General features: G+C 41.7%; 2 protein-coding genes across 2 annotated transcripts in view; both read right to left on the reverse strand.

Moving 5' to 3' along the window:
- The window catches only part of LOC115166312 (dedicator of cytokinesis protein 3-like), a 69,567-nt gene extending 63,255 nt beyond the window's left edge, over nucleotides 1-6,312 (reverse strand). Inside the window, 1 exon segment of the mRNA XM_029720216.1 lies at nucleotides 6,276-6,312. Coding sequence (XP_029576076.1) covers nucleotides 6,276-6,312 — 37 coding nt within the window.
- An 8,425-nt stretch (nucleotides 6,313-14,737) lies between these two features.
- LOC115166395 (DDB1- and CUL4-associated factor 1-like) overlaps nucleotides 14,738-16,685 on the reverse strand; it is a gene marked incomplete in the record, with an annotated part of 13,849 nt that continues 11,901 nt past the window's right edge. The window contains 1 exon segment of the mRNA XM_029720300.1: nucleotides 14,738-16,685.

A 16,685-nucleotide genomic window follows, 5' to 3' on the forward strand; every position in this document is an offset into this window, starting at 1 on the left:
AATGTGTTAGGAAGTTGCTCCTAATTCCTCAACTTTGGAATTCCGATGAAGCTTATTTTTGCAGAGATTCAGCCAAAGCCATTTTTTAAAAAGGCAACGGCAGTTTCTGTGGGCCCACATAACAATGCACGATGATGGTAGGCAGATGCTGCAGTTTTGTGCTCCCTGCAGTGTGAAAACAGAGAAAAGGGCCACACAGACAAACCCACCCAACCACCCACACCAACAGAGAGAAAGAGACTTACTTACACACACCCACCCACACAGAGAAAGAGCCTTGACTACACAGAAGACAGAGATCAAGGTTAAGTCAGTGTTGCTTTGTAAATTAGTAAGCCAATGTTGTGGAGTTACAGGCTCCTATCAGTCATCCTTTGTTAGGTTTGTAAAGTGAACAAGAGAAAACAAGCTCAGTTGAATTGGTCCTTGCTTTTTAAAACAGTGTTTACATTGTTCACTTTTATATCACATGGATTTCTACAAAGCCATTTGTATGGTTGCCTTTATCTATTTAACCCAGGTCTTTACAGTGTGTGTCACTCTCTCAGTCCCCAGGCTAAATCAACCATGCAAATAGCCTCGCTAAAATATGCACAGCACACAAAATTATCATTACTATGCACCAATTTGTATGGTCATCAAAATGCCACAATGTGGAAAAAAATTGATTTATAGAACTATTCATTAAAATGAAAATCAAAGTAGTTTCTCTGGCGATAAGATAATGAACTCCAGACTGAAGTCACAGTCATCCAAGAATGATCTATCTATTCTTTCACCACAGACATACACATCACTCATTGTAAATACCGCTTAATTGAACATGGAGGTAGGTAGGTTACTGTTCTCTCAGTTCAGTTTTGATTCTGTGCTGATGGAAACATTTAGCAGACAGAAGGCACACATGGTCAGGAAAACAAAGCTGAGAGACAGACATACTGTACTAGATTGTACTGTACTATGCCCTGAAGGGCAGTGTAAAGGGCAGCAAGCATCAAACCCCACCAACAAGACTAAATGCAACACTACATCACTTTTTGGGCCAACTTCACACGAACTGAAGCAAAAGCAATGTATTTACATAGTAATTATGTTGACAGGGACAGCATAACAACAGTACACCGAGGGTGGGCATCGTTTCTGAGGAGGTTTTATGGTACCATAAAGAATGTACAGAAAGGAGTATACTAACAGATGGATGTTAAAGGGACAGTTCACACAAATAAAAAAAAAAGACAAATCCCATTCAAGTCACGGGACGATATCAGCAACTTTCACGCATCAAATGAAATCATTTATAAGTGACTTTGTTGAGCTTCACAATCAATTATAGATGTTTTCAGATCATTTGGACATGATGCGCAAAAAATGCTAATATTGGTCCCATGACTGGAAACAGTGCCAGGGAAACTTAACCAAAGCATAGATTGCTGTCATACCTTGTCCATTGAAAGCTTGCCGGGTAATGAAACCAATGTGTCATTTTGTAACATGGGTGAACTATCCCTTTAAACTGCGGCATCTTTACTTGCAGGATCATCTAAAACTACAGAGAAATAAATGTCTTGAAGGACATCACATTACTGATGTACAATGCGTCTTACCCTTTTTGACCACTGTATGCAGTTCATTCTTAAATCTGTGATTGTTTTAAAATTATTTAAGCACTGTATTGAATAAACACTTCCTGGATGCTTTTAGAGCCAAACCAAAACATTACTGGTAGGGCTGGTGATCCCAGTGAAGCGCATCACAGATTAGTTCCTTTAGCCATTCCAGTAATGCATTGTGACTAAGCATGCAGACCCCGGAGGTCCTGCTTCTCTCCTAGATTCAGTAACCCTGTCCTAGATACTCAAATGGCAAAGTAAAAAATGACACAAGAGCCTTTTCTGTTTGGCCCAATGAGTCATGCTGTTCAGCATGACCTGAATGCACGCTCACTCAGACACACACCGCATCACTGGGCTGTTCTCAGGTCCTGCTAACCTTAGGACTTCTGCCACACGAGTGCCCGAGTGCTTTTGTCAGATCTGATTTCAGAACAGCAGCCACAGCTGTCTGAGTGAGTATGGCACCCATCTGCAGCGGAGATCACATGACTACTTGATGACCACGTTACCTTTTCTTACATTTCGAAAGAGCAAACACTCCCGCAAACACACATACACAGATGCCAACAGACACACATGCCACCCACCTACATACAGACGCACGCAACACACAAATGTTTAAAAATAGGCCATATTGGACTAACGCTGAACTTTCTACTGATGAGAGCAGAAATCCCATTGATTCCAGAAGCATTTTTACTCAAGTTCTGTTTAACAACCTGCAGCAAAGGAGGTGATGAGTGGTTGTGTCCTCAGCGGGTTAAAACCATTAAGAAATGGTGCTTAGAGTACACCAAACGCTGTAATCCCCCTACCAAATGGACATTAGCTGGATGTCCTGCTTTATGTAAGTATGGCTGTCCATTCATATTATTATCCAAGATGTCAAAGCTTCAAATTGCCATGACTTTCTAATTCACAGTTGAAGTCGGAGGTTTACATACAGTCAGGTTGGAGTCATTAAAACTCGTTTTTCAAATCACTCCACAAATTTCTTGTTAACAAACTATAGTTTTGGCAAGTCGGTTAGGACATCTACTTTGTGCATGACACAAGTAATTTTCCAACAATTGTTTACAGACAGATTATTTCACTGTATCACAATTCCAGTGGGTCAGAAGTTAACATACAGTAAATTAACTGTGCCTTTAAACAGCTTGGAAAATTCCAGAAAATGATGTCATTGCTTTAGAAGCTTCCGATAGGCTAACTGACATCATTTGAGTCAATTGGAGGTGTACCTGTGGATGTATTTCAAAGCCTACCTTCAAACTCAGTGCCTCTTTGCTTGACATCTTGGAAAAATCAAAAGAAATCAGCCAAGACCTCAGAAAAATAATTGTAGACCTCCACAAGTCTGGTTCATCCTTGGGAGCAATTTCCAAATGCCTGAAGGTGCCATGTTCATCTGTACAAACAATAGTACGCAAGTATAAACACCATGGGACCACGCAGCCATCATACCACTCAGGAAGGAGACGCATTCTGTCTCCTAGAAATTAACGTACTTTGGTGCAAAAAGTGCAAATCAATCCCAGAACAGCAGCAAAGGACCTTGTGAAGATGCTGGAGGAAACGGGTACAAAAGTATCTATATCCACAGTAAAACGAGTCCTATATCGACATAACCTGAAAAGCCGCTCGGCAAGGAAGTGGCTCCAAAACCGCAAGGAAGCGGCTCTTGCACTGCTCCAAAACCGCCATAAAAAAGCCAGACCACGGTTTGCAACTGCACATGGGGACAAAGATCGTACTTTTTGGAAAAATGTCCTCTGGTCTGATGAAACAAAAATAGAACTGTTTGGCCATAATGACCATCGTTATGTTTGGAGGAAAAAGGGGGAGGCTTACAAACCGAAGAACACCATCCCAACCGTGAAGCACGGGGGTGGCAGCATCATGTTGTGGGGGGTGCTTTGCTGCAGGAGGAATTGGTGCACTTCCCAAAATAGATGGTATCATGAGGAAGAAAAATGATGTGGATATATTGAAGCAACATCAAGACATCAGTCAGGAAGTTAAAGCTTGGTCGCAAATGAGTCTTCCAAATGGATAATGACCCCAAGCATACTTCCAAAGTTGTGTCAAAATAGCTTAAGGACAACCAAGTCAAGGTATTGGAGTGCCATCACAGAGCCCTGACCTCAATCCTATAGCAAATTTGTAGGCAGAACTGAAAAAGTGTGTCCGAGCACGGAGGCCTACAAACCTGACTCAGTTACACCAGCTCTGTCAGGAGGAATGGGCCAAAAGTCACCAACTTATTGTGGGAAGCTCGTTGAAGGCTACCAGAAATGTTTGACCCAAGTTAAACAATTTAAAGTCAATGCTACCAAATACTAATTGAGTGTATGTAAACTTCTCTGGGAATGTGATGAAAGAAATAAAAGCTGAAATAAATCATTCTACTATTATTCTGACATTTCACATCCTTAAAATAAAGTGGTGATCCTAACTGACCTAAGACAGGGATTGTTTTACTAGGATTAAATGTCAGGAATTGTGAAAAACTGAGTTTATACGTATTTGGCTGAAGTGTATGTACATTTCCGACTTCAACTTATTTTTATATTGAGTTGCACTTGAGCCGTTGCATGTGGAGGTGCAAGGGCATGCCAATGTCAGAGCCACATGAGGGGCAGATGTTTCTGAACCAGAGTGAGAAGTGAATACAGTCATGTGTACAGCTATAGCTAACTACCATATCACCTCACTACCACCAGATACAACTGTTGGAACAACCTGAAAATCACCTGCTAAGTTGTGGGAAGAGGACACAGGGGTGAGATACTGTATAGTGACGAAGACATTCACAGAGACGCATTATGTCCAATAAAAAAAATAACAAGGAAACAAATGGTTTTCTAAAAGGAGACTTTTCATTATGTGGGTTCTACATTTTTCTTTGTTAGCCTGAGCCCATTAAGATAAGATGGGAGGAATGAGGCCCACAGAGAACAGTACAGCAGCTTTTAGACAGTATGGTAGAGGTTACCCCTAAAACTGATCTAGGATCAGATACTGTACTTCGTTTTAGACAGTATGGTAGAGGTTACCCCTAAAACTGATCTAGGATCAGATACTGTACTTCGTTTTAAACTGTATAGTAGAAGTTGCCCCTAACACTGATCTAGGAACAGATACAATTGCCCCAATCCTGACCATTAGGTGGATGAAGAAATGTGTCCCAAATGCAATAGTCATAGATTCCAAGTAGATTCTTCCAATCAAAATTGAAAACTCAATGTCAGTTTGTAGCTTTCAACATGGGACATGGTTTTCACAAGGACAGCTTCAAATATCAAGCATCAAACCTTAGCAGCAGCCCACAAATCTGATATGATGTGGCTTTTGTATACTCTGGCAAAATTCTGAGTAGTAGAGCAAAATGGACACGGCTGGTCTTCTAACAGTGTGCAGTCCTATGCCTCTGGCTGTAGCCTACGTCGGTGTTTTTCAATTCGTGGGCCTACGTATAGGGTTTCACATTTTGTTCTAACCACCACTAACACACGTGACTATTAGTTGATTAGTTGAATCAGGTGTGTGCACTGCAATGTTGCGCTTACAAAATTGTGCCACCGGAATTGACAAACGCTGGTCTAAATGCGCTACGTTCTGCGTTTCAGCACCCTGGACAGCGACACGCGGGCCAGAGGTTGGTTGAAGCATAATTTTCAGCACCACGGACAGCGAAACGAAAAGGATGGCTGGTTGAATCAAAAGGTACAGTACACTGTGTGCTCTCATCAAACTTGCTTCTCTCCCGTCCTCCAGCAATGGCAAATCAGTGGCTTCTCTTTGTTGAACACCAATCAATAGTTCTGGAGTCTGGGTATTTGTCGAACCTATACTACAACAAGCAATGCAGTGTGTGTGTGTGTTCTGAGCGAACTGATTCAACATGACTCATTCAAATCGCCAGGAACATTTTGCAGATAGTTCCAATACTCCTGATATAAATGACCCATTACCTCTGGGGCTACTAGACCTTTCCACAATGATTCGGCTTGAGCATTATGACATAGTGGTTGGAGATCAGATGGTGGTAGTAGTAGCGAAGTAGTCGTGGCGCTGTGTTACAAATACCGACAGGTAAGCATGCGCATTCTCAAGACTCTAGGCTACACCTGTTGGCATAACGCTATCCCATTGCCCCCTCGTGGTTTCCAGTCGAATGCCTTTTCAGATAGGTTCTGATGCTCTTCAATGCCTATCTGAACACTTATTGACGCATTTTCAAAACATACAATGTATCCTAGTATGAATGAATGATAAACCCAGTCCTACAGTAAGGTTATGGATGGCCACTGGTGATACAGGCATACAGAGGTAGCATGCCTATACTAGGCTATATCATCCCACGCAATAACCTATATTTTACCTTTTCTTATTGTCAGGTTATCCTCAGCCATTAAGCACAGCTGATAGACTGTGTTTTGTAAGCTATAGCCTCATTACAGGAATTTAAAACACGAGACATTGTGACTGTTAGATGCGAATACCCTACAGTAGCATATAATAACCTGTATGACCAAACATGAGATCAAATCCGAAGCTGTGATCGTCACAACGCTTCTTCATAAGAAAATAATCCATTTTGAATGAGAAAAGTAAATCAAATTGAACACAAATAGACAGATAAATACTGAATGGACTCACCAACTCCGATTTTTTCCTCCTCTGTCGGTATCCACATCTTGGGATTTTTGTTATTTTCCCACCTGGAGACCAAGCCTCATTCTGTCGATATCGTGGGAGGATTTGGCTAAATGAAAGCTATAGGAATATCCCCGGCTCTTTATGTATCGAACGGACTAGGCTACATCTCGTTAGAAATATAGGCTATTATAGGCAACAACATAAAATGGACCACCAATGTCTTCGCCCGCGGTTCCTTTATCTCCCGGTCTGCTCTGCTCGCTGAGTCTCCTAGTCACACAAGATGCAGTCTCGGTGTCCACCTACCCAACACACACGGTAATCTAAATCTCCAAACGCTATTATTGCAGCAGCATCTCCATAGGAACGGCCAAGTTGTTGTTTTTTACGGTTTATTTATGTATTTCCCGGTTAGTCATTAGCCTGTGGTTCATTACCAAGTCGGATTCCCAATTATCAACAACGCCGTGATATCGGGTCCCGGCGATTGGGTTGAGTCAGACGATAATTAACACTCGTGATATTGTCCGCCGGTCCAAACTGGTATTGAGGGGCAAGACATTTTCAGAAAACTGCTATATACTGTAAGATGCGCCATCTTCATGGTCGTCACATGACTCGTTTTGTCAATACGGATGTGTTAAGCATTTGCAAATGTAAATTTGACTGTCGGAGCGCAACTGCATGGCAATTGCATCCATCACTATTTGCGCTTTCACGGTCATGGGCAGGTACCTAGCTTTCACTGTGCCTTAAAATTTAATCTTCAGCTCCTGGGCTGAACCAAGCTGTCCATGCTATTACATCAGTTACTGGAACCAAGACGTGGTAGGCTTTCCTTACAGGGTCTGTCAAAAAAATGGTTACAGAACCTCTTTATTTGTCTATACACACACTTAAAAAGGGATCTGCCAGGAGAATGTTATTTCAAATCAAATTGGTCACATGGTTAACAGATGTTATTGTGAATGTAGCAAACACAGTGCATTAATATCTAACAATGACCTAATACACAAATCTAAGGAATGGAATAAGAATATATACATATATGAGCAATGCCAGAGCTGCATAGTTGGTATAAAAACACAGTATATACACATAGATGAGCAATGCCATAGCTGCATAGTTGGTATAAAAAAACACAGTATATATATATATATATATATATATATATATAGATGAGCAATGCCAGAGCTGCATAGTTGGTATAAAACACAGTATATATATACATAGATGAGCAATGCCAGAGCTGCATAGTTGGTATAAAACACAGTATATATATACATAGATGAGCAATGCCAGAGCTGCATAGTTGGTATAAAACACAGTATATATATATACATAGATGAGCAATGCCAGAGCTGCATAGTTGGTATAAAACACAGTATATATATACATAGATGAGCAATGCCAGAGCTGCATAGTTGGTATAAAACACAGTATATATATATACATAGATGAGCAATGCCAGAGCGGCATAGTTGGTATAAAACAGTATACACATAGATGAGCAATGCCATAGCTGCATAGTTGGTATAAAACACAGTATATACATAGATGAGCAATGCCAGAGCTGCATAGTTGGTATAAAACACAGTATATACATAGATGAGCAATGCCAGAGCTGCATAGTTGGTATAAAACACAGTATATACATATGAGATGAGTAATGCAAGATATGTAAACATTATTAAAGTGGCATTATTAAAGTGACTAGTGATCCATTTATTAAAGTGGCCAATGATTTCAAGTCTGTATGTTGGCAGCAGCCTCTCTGTGTTAGTGATGGCTGTTTAACAGTCTGATGGCCTTGAGCTAGAAGCTGTTTTTCAGTATCTCAGTCCAGCTTTGATGCACCTGTACTGATCTCACCTTTTGGGTTTTAACGGGGTGAACAAGCAATGGATCGGGTGGTTGTTGTCTTTGATGATCTTTTTGGCCTTCCTATGACATCGGGAGCTGTAGCTGTCCTGGAGGGCAGGTAGTTTGACCCCGGTGATGCGTTGTGCAGACCGCACCACCCTCTGCAGAGCCGTATCAGGCAGTGATGCAGCCCGACAGGATGTTCTCAATTGTGCATATGTAAAAGTTTGAGGGTTTTAGGTGACAAGGCAAATTTCTTTAGCCTCCTGAGGTTGAAGAGGCACTGTTGTGCTTTCCACCTTCTCCACTGCTGTCCCGTTGATGTGGATAGGGGGCTGCTCCCTCAGCTGTTTCCTGAAGTTAACTCTCATCTCCTTTGTTTTGTTGACGTTGAGTGAGAGGTTGTTTTGCTGAGTGCCCTCATCTCCTCCCTGTAGGCTGTCTTGTTGTTGGTAATCAAGTCTACTACTGTTGTGTGGTCTGCAAACTTGATGATTGAGTTGGAGGTGTGCATGGCCAAGCAGTCATGGGTGAACAGGGAGTACAGGAGGGGGCCTATGTTTAATGCATATTAATTAATCAGAAATGGACAAAGACTATACGATTAAGTTCTCCTGTCAATCAACATAGTGTATAGCGCATCAATCAATGTGAGTAGTAGGCTATTCCTCCCATCACATTGTCACTCTTTTCCACTGGCTTATGAAGGACATAAGTCATGACAAACTGGTAGGCTGTGCTCAACAACAAAAAAACACTTGAAAAACAATGTAACTGGGAATTAAAATGACATGGCCAGACTCCAAATTTTCACGATAATGCCTTGTGATCTGAAGGGTGGCCTTTTGTATCCCCCCCCAAATGGTCCAAAATGTGGAATCCGTATACCCTTGACGATATCATGGACAGCAATGGTTTGAGAACATTCCATGATTTAAGACAGTCCTTTTTTCTTTATTTACCATTTAGGTCAGCTATGCTGGCCTATGGTGTCCCTTGGGAAACCCAACTGCCTAACCCTTGGTCTCCCAAAAGGACTAATCGCTATAATATATGAACAACTTTGGAAAAGCTCATTTGGAGTTAGCCATTAAAACAGAGGTGTTTTTTCCTACCGTCACCACCTGGGGGCGGCCCATCAGCAAGTCCAGGACCCAGTTGCAAAGGCCGAAGTTCAGGGCCTCCAGCTTAATGATAAGCTTGGAGAGTACTATGGTGTTGAATGCTGAGCTATAGTCAATGAACAGCATTCTTACATGGGTATTCCTCTTGTCCAGATGGGATAGGGCAGTGTGCAGTGCAATTGCATAGTCTGTGGATCTATTGGGGCGGTAAGCAAATTGAATTAGATCTAGGGTGTCAGGTAAAAAGTGGTGATATGATCCTTGACTAGTCTCTCAAAGAACTTCATGACAGACGTGAGTGCTACGGGGCGGCAGTCATTTAGTTCAGTTACCTTTGCTTTCTTGGGTACAGGAACAACGGTGGCCATCTTGAAGCATCTGGGGACAGTAGACTGGGTTAGGGAGAGATTGAATATGTCCGTAAACACACCAGCCAGCTGGTGTGCGCATGCTCTGAGGACGCGGCTAGGGATGCCATCTGGGCTGGCAGCCTTGCGAGGGTTAACACGCTTAAAATGTCTTACTCACGTCGGCCACGGAGAAGAGCCCACAGTCCTTGGTAGCAGGTGAAGGAGGTATTTAGCTTGTCTAGAAGCAAGACGTTGGTGTCCGCAACATCTGTTTTTCCAAATACACCATTTTCCCAATATATACAGTGCCTTCAGAAAGTATAAAAGACCCCTTCCCTTTTTCCACATTTTTATACGTTACAGCCTTATTCTCAAATTGAATAACCCATAATGACAAAGCGAACACAGGTTTAGAAAATGTAACAAATAAAAAACAGAAATACCTTATTTACATTAGTATTCAGACCCTTTGCTATGAGACTCAAAATTGAGCTCAGGTGCATCCTGTTTCCATTGATCATCCTTGAGATGTTTCTACAACTTGATGAGTCCACCTGTGGCAAATTGTGTCGAGGCACAGATCTGGGGAAGAACAATTGTGCACTGTTGAAGGTCCCCCAAGACTCTTCCTAGAGCTGGCTGCCCGGCCAAACTGAGCAATCGGGGGAGAAGCGCCTTGGTCAGGGAGGTGACCAAGAACCCGATGGTCACTCTGACAGAGCTCCAGAGTTCTTCTGTGGAGATGGAATAACCTTCCAGAAGGACAACAGTCTCTGCAGCACTTCACCAAATCAGGCCTTTATAGTAGAGTGGTCAGACAGAAGCCACTCCTCAGTAAAAGGCACCCTTGGTTTGTCATAAGGCACCTAAAGGACTCTGACCATGAGAAACAAGAGACTCTCTTGTCTTAGGAAACCAAGATTGAACTATTTGGCCTGAATGTCAAGCGTCACTTCTGGAGGAAACCTGGCACATATGGTGAAGCATGGTGGTGGCAGCATCATGCTGTGTGGATGTTTTTCCGCGACAGGGAGACTAGTCTGCATTGAGGCAAAGATGAACGGAGCAAAGTACAGAGAGCTCCTTGATGACAACCTGCCCCAGAGCTCTCAAGAACCTCAGACTGGGGCGAAGATTTACCTTCCAATAGGACAGCAACCCTAAGCACACAGCCAAGACAACGCTGGAGTGGCTTCGGGACAAGTCTCAATGTCCTTGAGTGGCCCAGCCAGAGCCCGGACTTGAACCTGATCGAACATCTCTGGAGAGCTGAAAATAGCTGAGCAGCAACGCTCCCCCTCCAACCTGACAGAGCTTAAGAGGATCTGCAGCGAAGAATGAAAGAAACTCCCCAAATACAGGTGTGCCAAGCTTGTAGCGTCATACCCAAGAAGACTTGCGGTTGTGATCGCTGCCAAAAGGTGCTTCAACAATGTACTGAGTAAAAGGGTCTGAATACTTATGTAAATGTATTTGTAATGTTTTTTTTTCTTTGTTACTATGGGGTATTGTGTGTAGATTGATAAGGGGAAAAAACTATTTAATCAATTTTAGAATAAGGCTGCAACCTAACAAAATGTTGAAAAAGTCAAAGGGTCTGAATACTTTACGAATGCACAGTATGTGTGAAATAATGAATGGAAAATATATGAAATTATATTAATTTAAATATTGTACCTGACTAGTTCTGTCTTCTACAATTGCTGTACAATGTAATCATTGTTGCCCTAGATTGCCTCAAACATATTAGTGGGTTCTTGAATCCAGTCAGCTTACTACATTCAGAACGGCAGAGGGCTCAAAGAATGCGGCCTGCCTGCCAGTACTGAAACCCATTAAAAGTCCTCATGAAAATATATTTTGGGAAAAACAAGCTAATATTTTTGCCTTGAAAACCAGCACAGCTGCCTGGAGTATAACATCATCCTCCTGCCACCCTGGGTCAGAGCATGATATGCAGAATGTCATGCAGTACATTGAGAATAAATATATTCCGGATTAAATGACTTTACTGTACATAAAGATTTATAGGATACAATGATCCGATGATTGAGTCTCAGAATGTTTGTTGTGTACAGTCCTGGGCAAAAGTTGAGAATGACACAAATATTCATTTTCACAAAGTCTGCTTCCTCAGTTTGTATGATGGCAATTTGCATATACTCCAGAATGTTATGAAGAGTGATCAGATGAATTGCAATTAATTGCAAAGTCCCTCTTTACCATGCAAATGAACTGAATCCCCCCCCAAAAACATTTCCACTGCATTTCAGCCCTGCCACAAAAGGACCAGCTGACATCATGTCAGTGATTTTCTTGTTAACACAGGTGTGAGTGTTGACGAGGACAAGGCTGGAGATCACTTTGTCATGCTGATTGTGTTCGAATACAGACTGGAAGCTTCAAAAAGGAGGGTGGTGCTTGGAATCATTGTTCTTCCTCTGTCAACCATGGTTACCTGCAAGGAAACACATGCCGTCATCATTGCTTTGCACAAAAAGGGCTTCACAGGCAAGGATATTGCTGCCAGTAAGATTGCACCTAAATCAACCATATATCAGATCATCAAGAACTTCAAGGAGAGCGGTTACCTGCAAGGAAACGCGTGAAGAAGGCTTCAGGACGCCCAAGAAAGTCCAGCAAGCGCCAGGACGTCTCCTAAAGTTGATTCAGCTGCGGGATCAGGGCACCACCAGTAGAGTTTGCTCAGGAATGGCAGCAGGCAGGTGTGAGTATCTGCACACACAGTGAGACTAAGACTTTTTGGAGGATGGCCTGGTGTCAAGAAGGGCAGCAAAGAAGCCAGTTCTCTCCAGGAAAAACATCAGGGACAGACTGATATTCTGCAAAAAGGTACAGGGATTGGACTGCTGAGGACTGGGATAAAGTCATCTTGTCTGATGAATCTTGTCTGTGCGGAGAAGACAAGGTGAGCGCTACCATCAATCCTGTGTCATGCCAACAGTAAAGCATCCTGAGACCATTCATGTGTGGGGTTGCTTCTCAGCCAATGGAGTGGGCTCACTCACAATTTTACCTAAGAACACAGCCATGAATAAAGAATGGTACCAACACATCTTCAGAGAGCAACTTCTCCCAACCATCCAGGAACAGTTTGGTGATGAACAATGCCTTTTCCAGCATGATGGAGCACCTTGCCATAAGGCAAAAGTGATAACTAAGTGGCTCGGGGAACAAAACATTGATATTTTGGGTCCATGGCCAGGAAACTCCCCAGACCTTAATCTCATTGAGAACTTGTGGTCAATCCTGAAGAGGCAGGTGGACAAACGAAAACCCACAAATTCTGACAAACTCCAAGCATTGATTATGTAAGAATGGGCTGCCATCAGTCAGGATGTGGCCCAGAAGTTAGTTGACAGCATGCCAGGGCGGATTGCAGAGGTCTTGAAAAAGAAGGGTCAACACTGCAAATATTGACTCTTTGCATCAGCTTCATGTAATTGTCAATAAAAGCCTTTGACACTTATGAAATGCTTGTAATTATACTTCAGTATTCCATAGTAACATCTGACAGAAATATCTTAAGACACTGAAGCAGCAAACTGTGAAAATTAATACTTGTGTCATTCTCTAAACTTCTGGCCACGACTGTACTTACAGATGAATGTACCTCTGATGTTCAGTACCATAGTGACCGCCAGTGAGTTGGATGCTTAGTAGGAGGGAAGGCAGGGTTGTGCAGTGCTAAGTCCCCATCATAGGAACTCCATACTGACTCCCATCCGTCCTTCATCTCAAGTGGAACACCATGGGCGGTGTTTTAATCACATACATAAAACTGGATGAATGTGTGTGCTGGTTTAGCACTACAATACAGGTGAACGCTCATAAAAATGTAGAAATTAAATGTAAACATCTAGCTCAGGGATCCCCAACTGGCAGCCCGCGGTCCAAATTTGTCCCACGGGAGGTTTTATTTGGCCGCCCAAGTTCTGAGCAAAAAAAACAAGTATTTCAAAATATATATCTTCATTGTTGGACATAAAAGATTGTAAAAACACCAGGAAATCCGCACCAAGTGATTTTAATGGAAATCTATTCCTAAGTATTCCCACGCATAAGAGAGCTGTGATCGTAAGCAATGTTTGAAATAATTGTTTTAGTCAAATATACACACACAATTCTTGCAGTCAGTTTGCAAATGATTTGTAATTATGTTCTGGCCCCCCAACCCTCAGCCAAAGAAAATAAAATCAGCCCGTGGCTGAATTTAGTTGATGATCCCTGATCTAGCTTGACATTTGATTCCTATTCCTACCGCCAAAAATCAGAACTGACGTTAACACAATATAATTGTTTAACATTGGTTGGTCAGTGACAGCCAGTGAGAGAAAATAGTATGGTAGAGTAGCGTAGTACATTATGCACCATCTGGGAAAAGCAAACCTGGTCTTTTACAACCTGTAACATGTGCACAAGAACATTTTCATATTAAAATAAACATTTAAAGTATTAACCAAACTATACAGTGTGATTTTCTGGCTCTACTTTCATTGAAGTTGATACATAGAAGACATCTAATGAAAGCCTTGATTGAAAGACGTTTTACAGATGTTATTGTACACAGTAGTTTAATAATGTTTGCCCTGTGAGGACCACTGGTCTATAAGCTGCTATCAGTTTCGACACCCTCCATTCCAGCAGACAATGGAAGCAAGAGGTGGTGGTAATAGGAACAATGCGGTGCTTCCTCAATCGTCTACCTACACACCCACTCCAGCTCTCAATCACACCCACTCCAGCTCTCAATCACAAATACAGAGTCCAAATCTCCATCTCTCCATCATACACACATGCAAACAAGACATGCGCAGATAAAATCTGTTCGGTCTCCCTCTCCCTTACACAAAATTCTCTGCTCAAACATAACATACACTATCGGCTACTCTATTATGGGCAGACAGAGTCGGTCCTCCATCTCAAATACTATATTCACATAGACAAGATAGCCTCTGCTTGCAACATCACCCACAGACAGAAAAATAAATGTATTCCTCTCTTAGACAAGATCCTGCCTGTTTTCAGCATAACACAGACATCTCCCATGCACTACTCTAGCATGCTCATACAGACCAATACCCCACACACACACACACATATATTTTTAAATCACTTTTAATCAAAACAAGGTTGTTTTTAGAATGTTATATTCCGTTCTAAAATTATCTAAGAACATTACATAATCCAATTTAACATATGGTAACCAATGGTGACGCAACCACACACTACTGGATTAGTTGATTATATAGCAAAGCCCATGTCTGTAGACAGAGCATGTAGTCTACAATAAATAGTATTTGAAGTACAAAACAAATGTGTGTGTGTGGTGTGTATTATACTATACATAAAATTGGATTATATTGGGTATGACAAATGACTAAATCTCTAGTACATTTCTGAGGTATATTCTATACGTTTGTGTTCTGGTCTTGCACACCTGGCACCTACGTAGGTTAGAGATGAGTGAACTCTTCCATCACAGCAACTGAATAATAGCTTTTGGGTGTATGATGCATGTCATATTCAATGTTCATACCAGGGCGTTAATCTCTTAATGTCAAAGGGTATTCCAATTTAGGCCTAAAGATGACAGAGCTCAATCTTTAAATAAAATGAGAGTAAAAATACTTTTAGATACATACTGTACAGAACATGTTTTTTTTTTATGGCTCTTTAGAAGAGCGCCTCTAACAAAGAAATGAAGAGAGGCAGAAAGAAAATAATGAAATCAAAACTAGGAAAAGATCCTGATTCAGGAAGAAAAATCATGATATGTTGGCAATACATGTGAGACCAGCCTACATTTGCATCTTGACTATCTCGTTAAAAAGTAGCAGCAACTGAATAATATAGCTATGGCACAATTTAATACTTATCAGGAATGGCTTCTAAAACCACCCACCCTTCCACCCAACAAAGTTCAAGGTCAAAACCATGTGTTCACCCATCCGGACAAAATTCACCCACCCGGACATCCCTTACTGCAAAACATGTGCACCCAGTGTCTCTGTATTATTGACAGTCAGCAACTAAAACATCAGCCAATGCACTTCTGTCAGGGGTGTTCCATGAAAGGACCAAACAAATCGTAAGTGTTATATAAAAAAAAGGGGGGGGGGAAACAGGTTGTAGCGAAATAACTGAATACCAAGCAATGTCCACTAATGAACCCCCCCAAAAAATGGAACCCAAAATGTAAGGTAAAGTATACTTTCTGTCTTACAAGATAACATTTGCTGTGTGTAGACAGCATAAACCCAATGTTGATATCAAGCACTCAAAATGTAAATCTAAGCCAAATTCATACACGGTGTAATTATTATATATTTTTTTAAATAAATAAAAAGTCAGGCATCCTTTAAGGCCTCGTTATGTAGACATGCACCTACATCAATCACGTGCTGACAATATTTGTGTAGTCCATGGTTTTACACTCACTAATGCGAGTACAGTTCCTAAATTGCCAGTATTCAGCATTTTTAAAGAGCACCATGTTTAATCTGTTATGATTACACAGTGAAACCCAGTGGCGTTGGTCATTGATGGCACTATTGTGTGTGGTGTCTTGGTCGTTAGTTACGTTTGTATTGTAGGTGGTGCAGTGGAGATGAACCTGAGGATATGGCTGGTTTAGCTCCACAGATTATCAGCGCTCTGTGTGGGTGTTTGTTTTTACAGTGGCGGCCTCAAGCAGCACCTTAGTCTTTAGCAGACCACATGGGAGCTGATGCAGTACAGAACAGTAAGCTTGAGTCAGCGAACACTCTGCCTTATCAATCCACGGAGAGAAGTGGTTTCCTTCAGTTTCCCTAAAACAGTCTACACATGACGGTGGTCATTCAGCATTCTAGAAAAAGACCAATAGTCCATAAGGGGAACAAACTTTGAAAAGAGCTTTAATGAATTCAACATTTTAAAAGAATCAGTCTTTGTTGTGTGTACCAGTTTTTTCCCCCCACTCATCAAGCAAACAGTGTAATATAAAACTATAGCTTCTCCAATCAGCTTCTCCCACTATTGCTCCTGGGCGGTAGGTGGGCATTGGGACA

Source organism: Salmo trutta, chromosome 28 (assembly GCF_901001165.1).
Source record: "Salmo trutta chromosome 28, fSalTru1.1, whole genome shotgun sequence".
NCBI lineage: Eukaryota > Metazoa > Chordata > Actinopteri > Salmoniformes > Salmonidae > Salmo > Salmo trutta.